The sequence below is a fragment of the Zalophus californianus genome, chromosome 8 (assembly GCF_009762305.2).
Source record: "Zalophus californianus isolate mZalCal1 chromosome 8, mZalCal1.pri.v2, whole genome shotgun sequence".
In the NCBI taxonomy this organism is placed as follows: domain Eukaryota; kingdom Metazoa; phylum Chordata; class Mammalia; order Carnivora; family Otariidae; genus Zalophus; species Zalophus californianus.
The window spans coordinates 60,602,709-60,620,196 of NC_045602.1; the positions used below are offsets into that span (position 1 = coordinate 60,602,709).

General features: G+C 35.2%; 1 protein-coding gene across 9 annotated transcripts in view; it reads left to right on the forward strand.

Annotated features, from left to right (window-relative positions):
* The window catches only part of USP34 (ubiquitin specific peptidase 34), a 267,250-nt gene that overhangs the window by 160,091 nt on the left and 89,671 nt on the right, over nt 1–17,488 (forward strand). For 8 of the 9 annotated variants that reach the window (XR_003524622.1, XM_027621741.1, XM_027621744.1 and 5 more), the window contains 8 exons: nt 123–249; nt 346–493; nt 7,160–7,260; nt 7,478–7,687; nt 11,519–11,644; nt 12,663–12,785; nt 12,952–13,035; nt 13,553–13,639. Coding sequence is in view for 8 of the 9 variants with exons in the window: in XM_027621741.1 (XP_027477542.1) it covers nt 123–249; nt 346–493; nt 7,160–7,260; nt 7,478–7,687; nt 11,519–11,644; nt 12,663–12,785; nt 12,952–13,035; nt 13,553–13,639 (1,006 nt within the window). In the remaining variant the exon portion in view is untranslated. The remainder of the gene's footprint in view (nt 1–122; nt 250–345; nt 494–7,159; nt 7,261–7,477; nt 7,688–11,518; nt 11,645–12,662; nt 12,786–12,951; nt 13,036–13,552; nt 13,640–17,488) is intronic. The other variant, XM_027621743.1, reaches the window with a different exon arrangement.

A 17,488-nucleotide genomic window follows, 5' to 3' on the forward strand; every position in this document is an offset into this window, starting at 1 on the left:
AAGTTGGAATGTGCTAGAACCTTTTGTGGGCTTTTTCATTTTGTAAAAATATTAAAAACTTCTGTAACATTAACATGGTTTAAAATGATATTCTTCCTATGTGTGGTTTTTGTGTGTTTTAGGTTTGCGTACCATCTCAGACAGTGGCAAATTGAAGGCACTGGTATTAGTAGTCATTTGAAAGCACTGAGTGACAAACAGTCCCTGCCGCTAAGGGTTGTATGCCAACCAGCTGGACTTCCTGACAAGGTAGTTAAATAATTTTAGTTTCCAAATTGATAACATTTCCCAGTTCAAATATCTGTTCTTGTTGTATTTTTAAATTGGTTGCATCTCATATTTCAGATGACTATTGAAATGTATCCTAGTGACCAGGTAGCAGATCTTAGGGCTGAAGTAACTCATTGGTATGAAAATTTACAGAAAGAACAAATAAATCAACAAGCTCAGCTTCAGGAGTTTGGTCAAAGCAGTCGAAAGGGAGAGTTTCCCGGTAAGTCCAACAGTTTACATTTTCATATATTTTAGGTTCTGTTAATATATCAACTTAGAAGCTTTGCTTCTTTTAAGAGTACCAAGCATGTTCATGGCTCCCCTCCTTTTGGTAGGGTGCCGTTGATTCACAGAGAGGAGTTAAGAGTTGCTACAGAAGTTATTTGCAAATGTTTTTCCTCATTTTTCTCAAAAAAATTTTACTTCTGAGGTTATTTGATAAGCAGTGTGGGAATTACCAGTTTTACTTTCCATGCACTACTTAAGTACCTAATTTTATGCAATAAAATTTTTTGGTAATTTTGGTATATTTCATTTCTTTTTTTTCCCAGAGCATATGAAAATAATACACCCTTAAATCCCACCTGTGTATCTCCCCTTCCCTCCAAAAGAGTATCCTATTAAGAAATTTTTCATATAGGTCCAAAAAGCATACTTGATTCCACCTTTAACCACTAGAGCATTTTTAGTGGCTTTCCATAGTACATAAAATATGAGCTAATCAGAGGAACAACCATGAAAGGTGTTATAATTTCAGAGCTTTAAATTTTAAGTAAAATGTAACAGGCTATATGTATATTTAGAAAAAAAATCTTAAAGTTTGGAAGTTTTTAGGATTTTTAATTTGCCTATGTGCAATGATAAATCTTTGGCATCTTTCAGATGATCATGCTTAAGATGAAACCATATGTGTCTTCTAAAGTATCAGGTCTTAAATTTTGTTCTTAAATAATTAATAAATATTCTTGTCACAGTAGAAGAGATGTTGAAAAGTCTCCCTCCTACCCCCATCTCTAAACCATCCATTTCCCTTCTCCTGAGGCACATGTTATTGTTGGCTTCTTACATATCCAACAAGAGATACCAACATGTAATGTAAGAATTATTTATGTACGTAAAACATAAATGGTAGCATTCTATTTATAGTGCACTAGAAAGTTACTTCATTCTTTTTAAATATACAAATTTTTAAATATGGTGGTGCTGTGATGTGTTTTACTTTTCTTCTCTTAATGGGCATTTAGGTTGTTTCCCTTTGTTTACTATTTACCAGCAATGCACAAAGAATATCCCTACACATATATCATTTAATGCATGTTGGCTAAATACCTAGTTATGGAATTTTCAGGTCAAAAGGTATCCCCTTTCTTATGTTGAAATATATCATACATAAATAAGAGAATATGAAATGAGTAATAATAAAATGAAAACTGTCCATGTACGTACCATCCAGATTAAGAACTGGAACATTATTAGAAGCTACTTGTGTATCCCTCTTTAATATCCTCTTTTCCACTTCTCTTTAACACTATCTTGATTTTATAGTTTATCATTTTTTTTATGTGTGTGTTCTTTATGCCTTTACCTTGGGTATATATATTCCTAAAATATGTATTTAGTTTTGTGAAACAGATAAGCATAAACTTGATAGATTAAGGAAAATGGGAGTACAGTTGTTAATTAGGTTAAAGGATCAGAGAAGGAAACAAGCTGAAGACGGTGTATTTTGACCTTCTTTAAAGGTTTTTATAAAACCTCATCTGAAGGTGTCAGTAGGAAAGTTCTCTGCTATAATTTTGGCAAGATGCTGGAATATCGAACAGAAATATAGTCCTAGAGTTTCCAATCTTTTCATGACGTACTTTAGCTCTCAGGGGTAGAATAAGGAAGAATTTCTTCGGTGAGATAAGAATGTTTTCTCTTGATTCAGGTAGTAGGACATAGAGATGGGGGTAGAAACTTCACTAGCATATGGTGAAGGTAGTTCAGGTACACATATGAATCCAGGTAAGGTCCACTTGCTGTTCCTTCCTCAGAGAAGATACTATGAAGGTAGCAGGCATTTTGGTCATAATGGCCCCTCAATTCATCATTGTCCAAGGCTGGCACACAGCAGTAGGCTGTCCTTTACCATCCTCCTGGTAATTCTCTTTTTCTCTGTTCTGTGTTGGATATCCTGTTTCTGGTGTCCCATGCCTTCTTGTTTCACTTGTTGTTGTTTGCTGGAATATAGTGCAGTTGTTCAGTAGCTTCTTGAGAGATTGATGGGGTAAAGTTTTGATTCTTTGAATAATCAAAAATTTGTTTCTCATGTTTCTGTACTTAAATGGTAATTTGGCTGGGTATAGAAGTCTAGGTTGGAAATAATTTTGTTTCAGAATTTTATTTTTTTTTAAGATTTATTTATTTGGGGGGGAGGGTAGAGGGAGAGAATCTTTCAAGCAGACTCCCTGCTGAGCGTGGAGCCCAGCACAGGGCTTGATCTCATGACCTATGAGACCCATGACCTGAGCCAAAACCAAGAGTTGGACGCTCATCCAACTGAGCCACCTAGGTGCCCCATTTCAGAATTTTGGAGGTATTGCTGCACTGCATTTCTTGCTTCTGTTTTTGCTGTTCAGTATTCTGGAGCCATTTGCTTTCTGACATTTTTTACATATTCTGCTTTTTTCTTTTGTAGAACTGAATGAGTCTTCTTGTTCGTAATATGCTGAAATTTTGTAATACCTGCTCTGAGTATTTGGTCTGTTTTCAACAATTGTGCTGGGTACTTTGCTATATAGGTTGGCAACTCTTAGTTTGGCAACTTGTATCTTTAAGTTTGAGGGCATTTTCTTGAATTAGTTTATTGATTTCCTGTCTGCTATTTAATAATTTCTGTCTAGAAATTTCTTCATTATCTACATGTTTTATCTCTTGGATTATTCCAAATTTACTTATCTTTCTCATGTTTCATTTCTTTGGCTTTAAACTTCCCGAGAGATGTTTTCAACTTTATTTTGCATTCCTTCTTTTGAGTTTTCGCTGTCATGCTTTTAGTATCTAACATCTCTTTGTTACTCCCAGAGTACTCCTGTTTTCATAGTTGAAATATCTTTTTTATTCTTTTTATTTTTTTAATTAACATATAACGTATTATTTGTTTCAGGGGTACGGGTCTGTGATTCATCAGTCTTACACAATTCACAGCACTGATCATAGCTCCTATCTCCCTCCCCAATGTCTATCACCCAGCCACCCCATCCCTCCCACCCCCCTCCACTCCAGCAACCCTCAGTTTGTTTCCTGAGATTAAGAGTCTCTTATGGTTTGTCTCCCCTTCTGGTTTCGTCTTGTTTAATTTTTCCCTCCCTTCCCCTATGATCCTCTGTCTTGTTTCTCAAATTCCTCATATCAGTGAGATCACATGATCATTGTCTTTCTCTGATTGACTCATTTTGCTTAGCATAATACCCTCTAGTTCCATCCATGTTGTTGCAAATGGCAAGATTTCATTTTTTGATGGCTGTATAATATTCCTGTGTGTGTGTGTGTACACATCTTCTTTATCCATTCATCTGTTGTGGACATCTAGGCTCTTTCCATCGTTTGGTTATTGTGGACATTGCTGCTATAAACATTGGGGTGCACGTGCCCCTTTGGATCACTGTATTTTTATCTTCGGGGCAAATACCCAGTAGTGCAATTGCTGGGTTGTAGGGTAGCTCTGTTTGGTTGAAATATCTTTTTGAGGCCATTGGTGTTTTTTTAAATTGTTGAAGCTTTTAAAATTCAGACTCATGGTTCCTGCATTTTAAGTAGAATGTTTAGCAAATTATCTGATTATTTTTTATTAGTTTCATCTCATCTTTTCTTTTACCATATATTTTCCATTTTGGCATTCTTCATTGCCATGTGTAGATCAAAATTTCCATTTGGTTTCTCTTTTTTTCCTAATGAACTTCCTCTAAAAATGTTTGTACTTCAAGTCTTTCAGTGATATATTTCTCAAGCTTTTGTTTGAGAAAAAAGTTCATCTTACCTTCTTTTTTGAAGGATATTTTCACTGGACATAGAATCGTATGTCAAGGATTGTTTTCTTTTCAGGACTTAGTAAATAGTTAAACCCCTTGTCATTTGGTTTGCAGAGTTTCTGTTTGAAAGTGTGTGGTTTCTTTTCTTTCATCCTTTGTATATACAGTGTCTTTTTTTTTTTTTTTAAAGATTTTATTTATTTTAACGAGGGAGAGAGGGCACACACGTGAGGAGGGGGAGGGAGAAGAAGAGGGAAAGAATCCCAAACAGACTCAGTGCAAAGCTTGTAGCCGTCTCAGGGCTTCACTCCAGGACCCTGAGATCACAACCTGATCCAAAATCAAGAGCCTGACACTCAACCGATTGAGCCACCCAGGTGACCCTGCCCCCTTTTTTAGAGGGTTGTGGGGGAGAGATTCTTAAGTAGGCTCCATGCCCAGTGTGGAGCCAGATGGCAAGCTCAATCTCACAACCCTGAGATGAATGACTTGAGCTAAAATCAAGAGTTGGACGCTTAACTGACTGAGCCATCCAGGCGCACCCACAGTATGTCGTTTTTTAAAGAAATTTTTTGTTGTTTTGGGTTTTAAATTTTTTTAAAGTAAGCTCTACCGCCAGTATGGGGCTTGAACTCATGACTCTGAGATTAAGAGTTGCATGCTCTACCAACTGGGCTAGCCAGGTGCCCCAAGATTTTTTTTTTTTTTGATATTGGTTTTCAGCAGTTTGATTTTAATGTGTCTTGTTGGGTTTTTGTGTTTATGCACTTTGGGTAAGTTCAGCTTCTTGGGTCTTTGCGTTTATATTTATCACATTTGAAAAAGGTTTAGCAATTATATTTTTTTCAAATATTTTTTCTTTTTCCTTTCCCCTTGACCTAAATTTCTAGGCCTCTAGATAAATGTATCCTACACTCTTTTTTTAATCTCACAGTGCTGAGCTGCTCTTATTTTCCTTTTCTCCTTTCCTCTCTTTTTCCCTTTGTCTCCCTCCTTCTCCCTCTCTCTTTCTCCACTTCCACCTCTCCCCATTGTTTGTCAGGTGTTTGATTTTCTTCCTGTGTTCAACCAGTATAAATACAGATTGTAAGCTGTCTCTGGATTGAGATTTAGGTTTTTGGGGGTCTTGCTAGTTGCCACAAGTTCACTTGCTTTTCAACTTGCAGACTTGGTTGGTATTGTCTCTGCTTTTTTTCCCTGTCCAAAATTAGTAAAATTTTGAAAATTTACTATTGGAGTTTCAGAGGGTAAAAAGTAGATGTGTTGTTTAATATGCCATTGTAACCTTAAGAGTTTTTCCAGATTTCTTGTTACTTTTTCCTATTTTGAAAGATTTACTACATTAAGATTTGAAATATTTAAAAAGTAGTAACTCTTTCCAGAACTCTTAAGAAATAAGCAATTTGGTTTTGTTTTTTGTTTTTTCCTTTTGGTGAGCAAGAAAGCAAGGTTTATTGAGCGATACCAAAGTGATAGTACAAATCTCCCAGAGGGGAGGGGACCCGAGAGGGTTGCCCAGAAAAAGCAATTTTTATGATAAAGATGCTTTCAAAAGTGGTAAAAGGTAGAAAGCTGTTCGGTTAATTGTAAAAGCCAACTCAGCCATTATAATCAAAAGTTAATGTGTAATACAACATATAGGGCTTTCTCACATCAAGTAGAATCCAAAAGCCTAAATAAAGTACTAGCCATCTTAGTTCTCTCTTGGAACAAAGTTATGCATGGTGAGAGTATCTGATGCACTTGGAACCAAGTCAGCTGTAAATTATCTTAGCACTTCATATCACAACTAAGGATGTTTTATCTCGATATTTTAAAAAAGATCAGCCGTCATAGATTGTATTATTATCTCAATAAGGTAGAAAAGATATTTTAATTAAAGTCTGCCAAAGTATTTAGGTTTAACATAGAGTTTCTGTTGAGATATATAAATGAACACTTAACTAAGTATATCTACTTAGCATGTCTCTGTACAAATATAATATATATTCTTAATATATTCTACCTGAAATCTTAATGGAATTTTAATTTTAAATTTGATGAAATTACTCTGAATCATAAACTGTGTGATTAAGCAGTATCAGAAGTGCTGAGAGGAAAACCCAAAAGAGTAATAGAGAAATGAATTTCAATACTAGCTTTAAAATATTTAAAAATTGCAGGGCTCCTGGGTGGCTCAGTGGGTTAAGCATCTGCCTTTAGCTCAGGTCGTGATCCCAGGGTCCTGGGATGGAGCCCCACGTTGGGCTCCCAGCTCAGTGGGGAGTTTGCTTCTTCTTCTTCCCCCCCCCAAATAAATAAATCTTAAAGTAAAATAAAATATTTAAAAATTACAATAACATGGTTTTGATGAAGAATTGTGTCATTATGGAAAAGCAGTAGTCCTATATCATTCACTCCTAAGGAGCTGTGTAGTGTCTGTCCAATGGAATTTTTCTACATGAAGTTAATAAAATTTAACAATATTTAAGTTTAAATCATTCATTAGGTATTTCATCACTTTGCTTAATTTCATACTCTTACCAAGCATTTTCTTTTTTTAAAAATTCATGGATTAAACAATAAATTTGAATGCCTACTATGTTCTAGTGCTAGAACCACATCGCTGAATGTAATAAAATGTCTACCTTTATGGAACTGGGTTTTTGTTTTTGTTTTTGTTTTTGAGGCAAGACCAATAAATATATAATTTCAGATTGCTACTCAGTGCTTTAAGGAAAGATAAAGCAGAATAAGGGATTAATTTAGTGAAATGAGGCTTTTTAGAGTGAGTGGTTAGGAGGAGGGCTCACACAATGTAACCATGTATTTGTGTCAGCACATAAGTTAGTTTTCATAGAAATGTTCAGTTAACGTTTTTTGCTGTTTTTAAGGAGGCCTTATGGGACCTGTCAGGATGATTTCATCTGGACATGAGTTAACAACAGATTATGATGAAAAAGCACTTCATGAGCTTGGTTTTAAGGATATGCAGGTACACACAAATGTGTTTTGAGTTTTAATGGTCTATTGACTGTTAGAGTCAACAGTTGAATAGTTGAAGGTATCCTTCAAAAGCAGTTGTTACTGCTTTTAAGTGTATGTGAATTTGTGTGTGTGAAGTTATTTTATACTTAAGAGATTTAGTAAACCAAAACTTGATATGTCTAATTATGTGTTGTTGTTTTCCCCTTTTGCTATTGTTTTTATAGATGGTATTTGTATCTTTGGGCGCACCAAGGAGAGAACGGAAGGGGGAAGGTGTTCAGCTGCCAGCATCTTGCCTACCACCTCCTCAGAAGGACAACATTCCGATGCTTTTGCTTTTACAAGAGCCTCATTTAACGACTCTTTTTGATTTATTAGAGATGCTGGCGTCATTTAAACCACCCTCAGGAAAAGTGGCAGTGGAAGATAGTGAGGTGACTATATCATTTCATTTTTATAGTGTATTGTTTGTTTTTCTGTTGAGCAAAAAATAATTTTCTCAGTAATCTCTCTCTCTTTTTTAAGATTTTATTTGAGAGACAGTGTGTGTGCATGAGCAGGGGGAGGGGCAGAGGGAATCTCAAGCAGACTCCACACTGAGCATGGAACCCATCACAGGGCTCAATCTTACAACCCTGAGATCTTGACCCAAGCCGAATTAAGAGTTGGACGTTTGAGCTACCCAGGCGCTTCATTCTCAGTAATCTCTTAAGAACAGTAGAATGCAAGAGCCCATTTAGTCATTCATTAGGTATTTAAGTGCCTAATATGATGTGGTACACTCTTTTAAGTATTGTTTTACAAGGATCACAATAGGCACAGTTTCAGCCTTCAGTCCAGTGGGGAAGTCAAATAATTGATATGACTTGCAGATAGCTGCAGGTAAACTTAACAGCTAAATTTTAGAGAGTAGCTGCTAAGACTGACATTATTAGGGAATAGTGATAGACAGAAACTCATTTATGTGTATTATTTGGTCAGGGAAGTTTTCTCTGAGGGAAACCATATGTAATCTGAGTTAGAAGGATGAAAAGGAGCCAACTAAATGAGAATTGAGGGATCGTCTGCACACAGTATTCTCATTCCTGAAGCCCTTCATATAAAGAATCAGGCAGGTCTAGGAATTGTTAGAGAGCAAATAATGAGTAGAATGTGGAGGGTAGTGGGAGAGGAATAAGATTGGAAAGGTGAGTGGAACCAGACTGGCCATGGCAACTTGTTTCCGTTTTACTCATAGTAAGGTGAACAGCAGTAAAGTGTTTTAAGCAGAGGCGGAGCACACATTCTGATTCTGGTTTTCAAGGTAATAGATTTGGTTGGCAAGAATAGAAAAAGCAGTGAGGAGCCTAATGCACTAATCCAAGGAAGACTTGATGGTGCCCTGGAATAGAATGATGGAAGTGGACAAATTAAGTCAACTTAATTGGTTTGGATTAAGAGTGGGGATAGACTAATGTTCAGGAACAAGGAAAACAGGAGATGGTGTCCAGGTTTCTGGCTTGAGCAACTGGGTAGATTCCATTTGAGATGAAGAAGGGATGCTCATGGGACATTAAGGGGAGATGTCAAGGAGGCAGTTGGATAAATGAGTTTTTGGAGCTCAGAGCAGGGGCTTGGTCTGGAGAAATAAGATATGGGTAATCACTATAAAGATAGTATTTAAACTCAAGGGAGTGTATGAGATCACCTAAAGGATTCAGTATTAGTCTGCTGGCTTTTTTTTTTTTTTAATGCCTTTAAATGGACTTATCCTAAGATGATGTTCATTGATGTGTTTCATGCAGTGAATTATTTTGGGATTGAGTGGCAAACAAAATAGTGGTACTATTACTTTCTTTCCCAAGAATGTTAAATGACTTTTTTCCATATTTTCAAAATGTGTTTGGTCATGGATGCAGTAGTAGCTGCTGGTGAGTCCTCTGTTCCCCATAGCCTTTACTCTTGTGGTAGCACATTTTTAAATTCTTAAAAAATCGGGGGCACCTGGGTGGCTCAGTCAGTTAAGTGTCTTGTTTTCAGCTCAGGTCATGATCCCGGAGTCCTGGGGTCGACCCCCACATCGGGGTCCCCACTCAGCAGAGCGTCTGCTTCTCCCTCTCCTTCTGCCACTCCCCCTGCTTGTGCTTGCTCTCTTTCTCTCTCTCTCTGTCAGATAAATAAATAAAACAAACAAGAAATTCTTAAAAAATCCTTCTTTTGTTCAAGCAGCATAATCAGTAACAGATGCCCTTGAACCTGACTTTTTTTTACCTTTTGTATTTTATGACACACATACTTAATGACCTTTAATTCATGTCAACACCGTATTGGCAGTTGAAAAGAGAGAAAGATAATTAGAAGAATTCTTCAGTTTTCTGGGAGGTGGCTGTGCAGTGTGTTATGGGAACATAGGGTGGGAATGAAAATTTGGGGAAGGTTTTGCAAAGGGGGAGTCTTTTAAATTGGGTCCAGCTGCTGAGGAGAGCAAAGAGAAGCATTACAGATTCACAGAAAAGTGAATGCATGTTTGAAAAACTGGGAGCATGAGTATAGTGTAATTCAAAAAAAGATCAAGAAGGAGATTGGAACCTATACCACAAAGGGCCATATGAGATTTTTTTCTTCTTTGTAAAATGGATTGTCATCATCATGGAAGGTTTTAAAGGAACAAAAAGAAAGCTGTTATGGGCTATTAGAAACAAAGTTTAGGTGTTAGTGTGGAGTAGATGCATTAGAGAAAGACTGGAGGTAGGAGGCCCAATTAATAGTCCATTGTAATAGTCCACCTGAGGCCTGAACTGGTTGGGAAGAATTCATTTTTTAGCAGATACTTGACTGAACTTTGTGGCAAGTATGCCATTGTCAATGTGGGGTCTCTTTGTTGTCCAAAACTGGTTTGGTCTTGCAGAAGGTTATAAAAATAAAGGGTAGGGTTTTTTTAATCATAACATAGCACATAGTCATTTACACCTGGGATTTTTTTTTCATTTTTCTTTTTTTTTTTTTTGCACAGAATACATCCTTTTTTTCCTTTTTTTAACTTGGTGTTTACAAAGGAATGAATTCTATTTTACTGAAGTACTTTCAGTGCCATTTCTCCAGCTAAACCAAAAATGTTACTTTGGGTTGCTTCTCTTCATCAGGATTGAGAAAAGCAAAGGATACTTTGAAACAAGATTTGCTTGCTTTAAGTGTATACTAGCTTTATATCATTATACAAAAAGAACTAAACTTTTTATAGATATATAGAAGAATCTTTTGACATCCCGTGGACTGTATTATAGTGAAAAAAATCACTGGCAGCAGCAGTAATAGAATTATACAAATTCATACTCTGGAAAATTCTAAATTTTAGCTTTAGCTGTTTATTTACCTTTTGAGGTTATGTTTTAATTTTTTAAATAGAGGAAACTTGCCTACTTCTTACGTACTTTCTGAAACGTTCTTCAGGTTACTATTATCTCAGCGTCTTACAGAATTCAAATTTAGGGGCACCTGGGTGGCTCAGTCATTAAGCATCTGTCTTCCGCTCAGGTCATGATTCCATAATCCTGGGATCGAGCCCCGCATCGGGCTCCCTGCTTGGTGAGCCTGCTTCTCCCTCTCCCTCTGTCTACTGGTCCCCCTGCTGTGCTCTCTCTCTCTGTGTCAAATAAATAAATAAAATCTTAAAAAAAAAAATTCAAATTTAATATATAATGGGAAAAAGTAGGTTCTTTAAAATTGTTTGCTTTTCTCTTAAACTTCTGCTTATCTGAGACTGAAAAATAAGGTATGGATTAGCAATATAAAAAAGAAACAGCTGTACTCTTTTCCCAAATGTAAGATCAAGGCCTTAATTCACCATCACCAGGACTTTGTCCTAGTTAGAATAGTGACCTGCAAAGAGGAAACAATTGGTAATGTTCTTGAAATTTACTTGAATGGCTTTGTAAAACAGATGTTTTCACTTCTATTTGAAAAGTTTCCTGAATAAAGTGCCAAGATTTACAGGTCACTCTTCTTCCAAAAAGCGTTCAATAACAGCAAGTTGAAAAACTACTACTTTGACATGACGATCAATTTATTGAATAGATGTATTTGTTGTTTATAAATAATAATAAAATAAAAAGATAAAGGTATAAATTATTTACCATGAGACAAATGGTTTCTCACTTCTAATGTAAGACTGAAAAATATTATCAAATTTGATAATCAAGGGTTTTATGCAAAAATTTTGAACTAGAGTTTAGATTTTTTTTTTTTTAGTGATCTGTCTTGATATGCAGTTGTTCTTATTTGTGTAGAGCTTAAGATGTGAAGAACTTCATCTTCATGCAGAAAATCTCTCCAGGCGTGTATGGGAGCTACTGATGCTTCTTCCTACATGTCCTAACATGTTGATGGCATTCCAGAATATCTCAGATGAACAGGTAAACCCCCAAGGTCTTTTTACTCTCCTAGAGGATGGCACTATTTTACATTCCTCCAGTATATGAGATTGCTTGTTGACCTATATCCTCAGTAAAATTTTGCCCATTTAATGGGTAAAAACTACCAGTTCATTTTAACATTCATTTATTTGTTAGTGAGGTTGAATAATATAGGCCTAATACAAGGCCAAGGTTGTTTTCTAAAATTACCTTTAGAAAACATAATTTGTTTTTATATTAGTATTTTTTCATATTACTATATGTTCTGAACACATTCCTATAGGGCCATGACCTCAGGTGTGTTGGATGTCTTTGTAAAGATGTGTTAAAATTAGATTAATTTTTAAAAAGCTATATAATAAAGGGTTACTTTGTGGAGATACCAATAGAACATTTATAGGATGAATGGAAAAACAGTGTCCTAATGTTGTGTGCTAATGGATTTTATGATTTGGGTCTTGGTCATATGATTTCAGAAGGTCCTGTGTCTCAGATAATTTAGATGTGAGGAGGGTAGGCCTGGCAAATGGTGGTTGATGACTCAGAGTAGCTCTGTACATTGTGTGAATATCATTTCATAAATTGAGATTAGATAACAATATTTTACGATTTATGTATTTGTATATGACTTTTAAATGTGTAGGTGTGACTTTGTAAGTGTTAAATATAGACTTTACTATTTCTATATCTTTAAAAGTTACTGCATTCAAATAGGCTACCCAGTGTTTTTCACTGGGAAGATACTGAATTGCCTCGTCTGTTGTGTTAATAAGATAGAATTTTTTTTTCCTATGCTGCTGTTTGTATATGAATTTTAACAAAATTTAATGAATAACTGGTGTGTTAAGCATACCATGAGTACCAGTTATATAGTTGGTCTTCATATGTTTGAAACTATTTCAATGTGTATGTTATATTTGAGTTCTTACATAGCATCACTTTCCTTAAAGTTTATTTTGGGAGGGGTCCCTTATTAAGTTGGTTTGAGAAAACCTATGTTTTTCTTTTTTAATTTAAGAGTAATGATGGACTTAATTGGAAAGAACTTCTCAAAATTAAAAGTGCTCACAAGCTATTATATGCCCTGGAAATTATTGAAGCACTAGGAAAACCTAACAGGAGGATAAGGAGAGAGTCAACGGTAATTGAATTTCCATTCTTACCATGAAATATTTGTATTTTGTCTGGAGCTGAATTCCAGAATGTGTTATTTTTCAATTCTAAAATAATTTTTTTCTCCTGCACCTTTTCTTCTTCTTCTTCTTCTTCTTCTTCTTTTTTTTTTTTTTTTTTTGCCATTCCTACAGGGAAGTTACAGTGATCTTTATCCAGATTCAGATGATTCAAGTGAGGATCAAGTGGAAAATAGTAAAAATTCCTGGAGTTGCAAGGTTTGATCATATGTGTTATGCAGTGTATTGATAAAAATTATCTCTAATTTTCCAAAAGTAGGCATCATGATTATTAATTAGGTTTAAACTAATTTACTATTAAAATAAAGCATAGTTAAAAATTATGTATTACTCCAAATCACAGTTGAAAGGTGAGATTATTTAATGCCTCGGTGCTCTTGTTTTTAGCACTTATTTTTTTTCTTTATTGGAATACTTTGTTAGGACATCCTAGTGTCTGCGATTAAATGGTCAATGGAATATAAAGATATCTTTATAGATACTTGCAAGAATCTTTTTAAAAAATTTCTTGAAAATAAGATGTGTGTTACTACTTTGTATAGAAGTTATTTTGGTTATTTAAATCAGAGTAATTTCCTAGATTAAAGATATATAATATTTTACATACGCATATACATAAACACACACACATATCCAGTTATTGAATCAAAAAGCAGGTCTTTATGACATTTTGTAGCTGCATCTCTCTTACCAGTACTCTCATAATTGCTTACAGTTTGTTGCTGCTGGCGGGCTTCAACAGTTACTAGAAATTTTTAATTCTGGAATTCTGGAGCCTAAAGAGCAGGAATCCTGGACTGTGGTAAGTGAAAGTTCACTGTTTTAACGAGTTAATAGTTATACTATTTTAGCACTTCCGGTTTTCATTACCAAGTATAACTTTTGCTACATGCTTCATTGTCGTGAGGAAAATCATGGAGTGTAGCAAAATTAATGTTTAAAAAATAGGGAGTCTGATTAATTATTCATGAAGAGTTCTTCATGTCATTTCTGTTAAACTTTAAGTGCCAAAATTTGTGACTCTGAACTGTGGCTAATTCATAAAGGTTAGGTTGATAAATTACATACAAATAAATAATTATACAGTCTGGTTTATATGTGTTTAATTTTGAAAAACATCCTTTTTCATTGTTTCATTTTGTTTTGGCTATTTCTTCCTTTATAGTAGTGCTACTCAAATATGTGTTTCCAGACCATTTATGACTGGTCTGAAATGAAATAGGTGCAGAAATTGAAAGTAAGCCTTCAGAAATTTTTATAGCTATTGAACATTGCTGCAGAATTTTTACAGCATTTCACAAAATTATTGGTCCTCAACAAAATGGAACTTTTTTCTTAAAAAGGCACTTTTACTTTACCACTATTAACTTGAAGCAGCACTATTCTATAATATCAGGAAAGTAAAATTGTAGAATATTAAAAAATTGATACTGCTATACCAAAGTGCACAATCTGGTTTTGAACTAAATGGAATGGATGCTCCATTTCGTGACCTCCAACAAAACAGAATAGCATTATCAAACATTCAAATATTAATTTTTTTAGCACCTATTTTAGAATTATCGTGGAACATAGTAGTTGGGTATTCTTGATTTAATATCAAGTTAATAAAAGAAAATATATTTAGAAAACCTATTACTATGTACTAAGGTGTTGTTATTCGTACCACTGGTTTTAATGCTTATTTTTCCATTTTTTTACATATTTTATTACGATATTTTCCTTTTTAGAATAGATACCTCTATTCAATTACTAATTATTGTAGTTCTGTGACTTACGGTGTCTCTTTGTTGTGTTTTATTGTTAGTCATGTCTTTATTGTCCCATTAATCTCTTAGAATTCTAACGTGCCTTAGTTCTTTAGCAAAGTGGGAGAATTTAACTAAAATTTTTAATGAGTAGTTATGTGTCATGTATAGGAATTTTGTTTATAAACTGCTCTAAGCTTAGTTTTGAATAATGTTTGCAGGGAATCGAGCATAAGCTAGAGGTTTTTTCTCTGTTTCCTTTGAAATTGTGGATACTTTTATGGATTATTACCAATGAGAAAATTTTGACTACCATATATGACACATTGTAGCCTGGCAATGCCTGAGATTGCTTTCAAGTCAACTGATAATCATCCCCTATTTATAATGCATTTCTCCTAACATATTATAGAATACTTACAAATTCTTGTTAGGCAATTTACTTTTTTTCTCTTTAAAATGAATTTAGTTGAGGTATACTTTCAAATTAAAATTTTTAGAGATAGAATTCATGTACAGTAAAATTCAGCCTTTTTTTTTTTTTTTTAAGATTTTATTTATTTATTAGACTGAGCATGAGAGGGAGGAGGGTCAGAGGGAGAAGCAGACTCCCTGCTGAGCAGGAAGCCCAATGTGGGACTCGATCCCAGGACTCCAGGATCATGACCTGAGCCGAAGGCAGTCGCTTAACCAACTGAGCCACCCAGGCGCCCAAAATTCAACCTTTTAAAAAGCAGTGATTTTTAGTATATTTACAGAGTTGTACAGCTATTACTACTAATGCCAGAACAGTTTTATCCCCTCAAAAAAGAAACCCCACACTTATTCGCAGTCACTCCTCATTTTCCCTGAAACATTTCAGCCCTGGGCCGCCACTGATCTAATCTACTTTCTATCTCTATGGACTTGGCCTATTATGGACATTTCATATAAATGGAGCCATATAATATGTATATGGTCCTATGTGACTGGCTTCTTTCACTTAGTGTAATGTTAAGGTTCATTCTTGAAAGTAGTGTGTCATCTAAGGTTACAAATATTAATAACTATGTTTTCTTTTAAGAATTTTACAATTTTAGTTCTTAAACACTTAGGTCTTTGATCCATTTAAGTTAATTTTTTTGTGTGATAGTGAATTGAGATATGCTTTCCATGCAGTAGATAATGAACTCATTTTAAAAAGTATAGTTTTAAGTTTTGAAAAATGTGTATACTTGTATAATCTGCCGACACAAACAAGATATAGAAATTTCTATTACCTCAGAAGTTCCACCCTGCTGCTTTTTTTTTTTTTTTTTTAAAGAGGAGGAGAGAAGGGGAGGGTTAAGGGGAGGGGCAGGAGGGGGGAGGGAGAGAATCCTGAGCACCAGGCACTGGGCTTGATCTCACAACCCTGAAATCATGACTTGAGCGAAAATCAAGAGTCAGACGCTTAACAGACTGAGCCACCAAGGCGCCCCTCCACCCTGGGTTTTTGTTTTTGTTTTTTACTATCAATTTCCCCCATTCTCCTAAGCAACCACTGATCTGCTTTTTGTTGTTATAGATTACATTTGCATTAATAGGATTCCATATAAATGGAATAAAGGGGTATGTGTGCTTTGTATCTGGTGTCTTCAACATGTATTTTGAGGCTAATGTTGCATGTATTGGTTGGTTGGTAGTTTTTATTGATGACTAGTATATCCCTTTATTAGGTATACTACTCCTTGCTTATCCATTCACTTATTGATGGACATTTGTGTTTCTGGTTTTGGGCTGTTATGGATAAAGTTAACAAACATTCATATTCCAAGTCTTTTTGTGTACATGTTTTTTTTCTCTTGGGTAAACACCAAGAAAAGAATTTGTTGAGTAATACGGTAAATGTAAAATTGACTTTGTAAGAAACTGCTGAAGTGTTTTCCCAAGCAGCTGTACCATGCAACACATGAGAGTTCCAATTGCTTCATATCCTTAGCAACAGTTGGTGTGGTCAGTCTTTTTGAGTCTTTCTGCTGGGTATGTAGTATTATCTCATGGTGCTTTTGCTTTTCATAATCTCTGGTGACTAGTGATGTTGAGTATCTATATATGTGCTTTACATGATTATGCTGGCTCGTTTTTTTGTTTTTTTGTTTTTTGTTTTTTACTCATGGTAAAATACATTTAACATTTACTATCTTAACTGTTTTTAAGTGTGCAGGTAACTGGTATTATATACCTTCCCCTTGTAGTGGAATTGTCACTACCATCCATCCCCATTACTATTTTCTTTTTTTTTTTAAGATTTATTTATTTGAGAGAGAGCGTGCACAAAGGGAGAGTGAGAGGGAGAAGCAGACTCTCCGAGCAGAGAGCCCAGTGCGTGGGACTCAATCCCAGGAACCTGAGATCATGACCTGAGCAAAAGGCAGATGCTTAACAGACTGAGCCACCCAGGCGCCCCTATTTTCATCTTGTAAATTATACTTATTAAACAGTGACTCTCCATTCTCCCCTACCCCCATCCTGAGACAAACCACCATTATACTTTGTCTCCATGATTTTGACTACTCTGAGTACCTCCTCTAAGTAGAATCATATGGTATTTGTCTTTTTGTGACTAGCTTATTTCACTAGCAGAATGTCCTCTAGCATCATCCTTATTGTAGCATATTGCAGAATTTCCTTCCTTTTTAAGGCTGAATAATATTGTATGCAGTGTATATCACATTTTGCTTATCCATGCATTCATCAATGGATATGGGTTGCTTCCATAATCTCTCTATTCTGAGTAATGCTGCTATGAATATAGATGTATAAATATCTTTGAAACCCTTCTTTCAGTTCTTTTGGGTATATACCCAGGAGTGGAATTGCTAGCTCATATGGTAGTTATGTTTTCAGTTTTTTGAGGAACCACCATACAGTTTTCCGTAGCA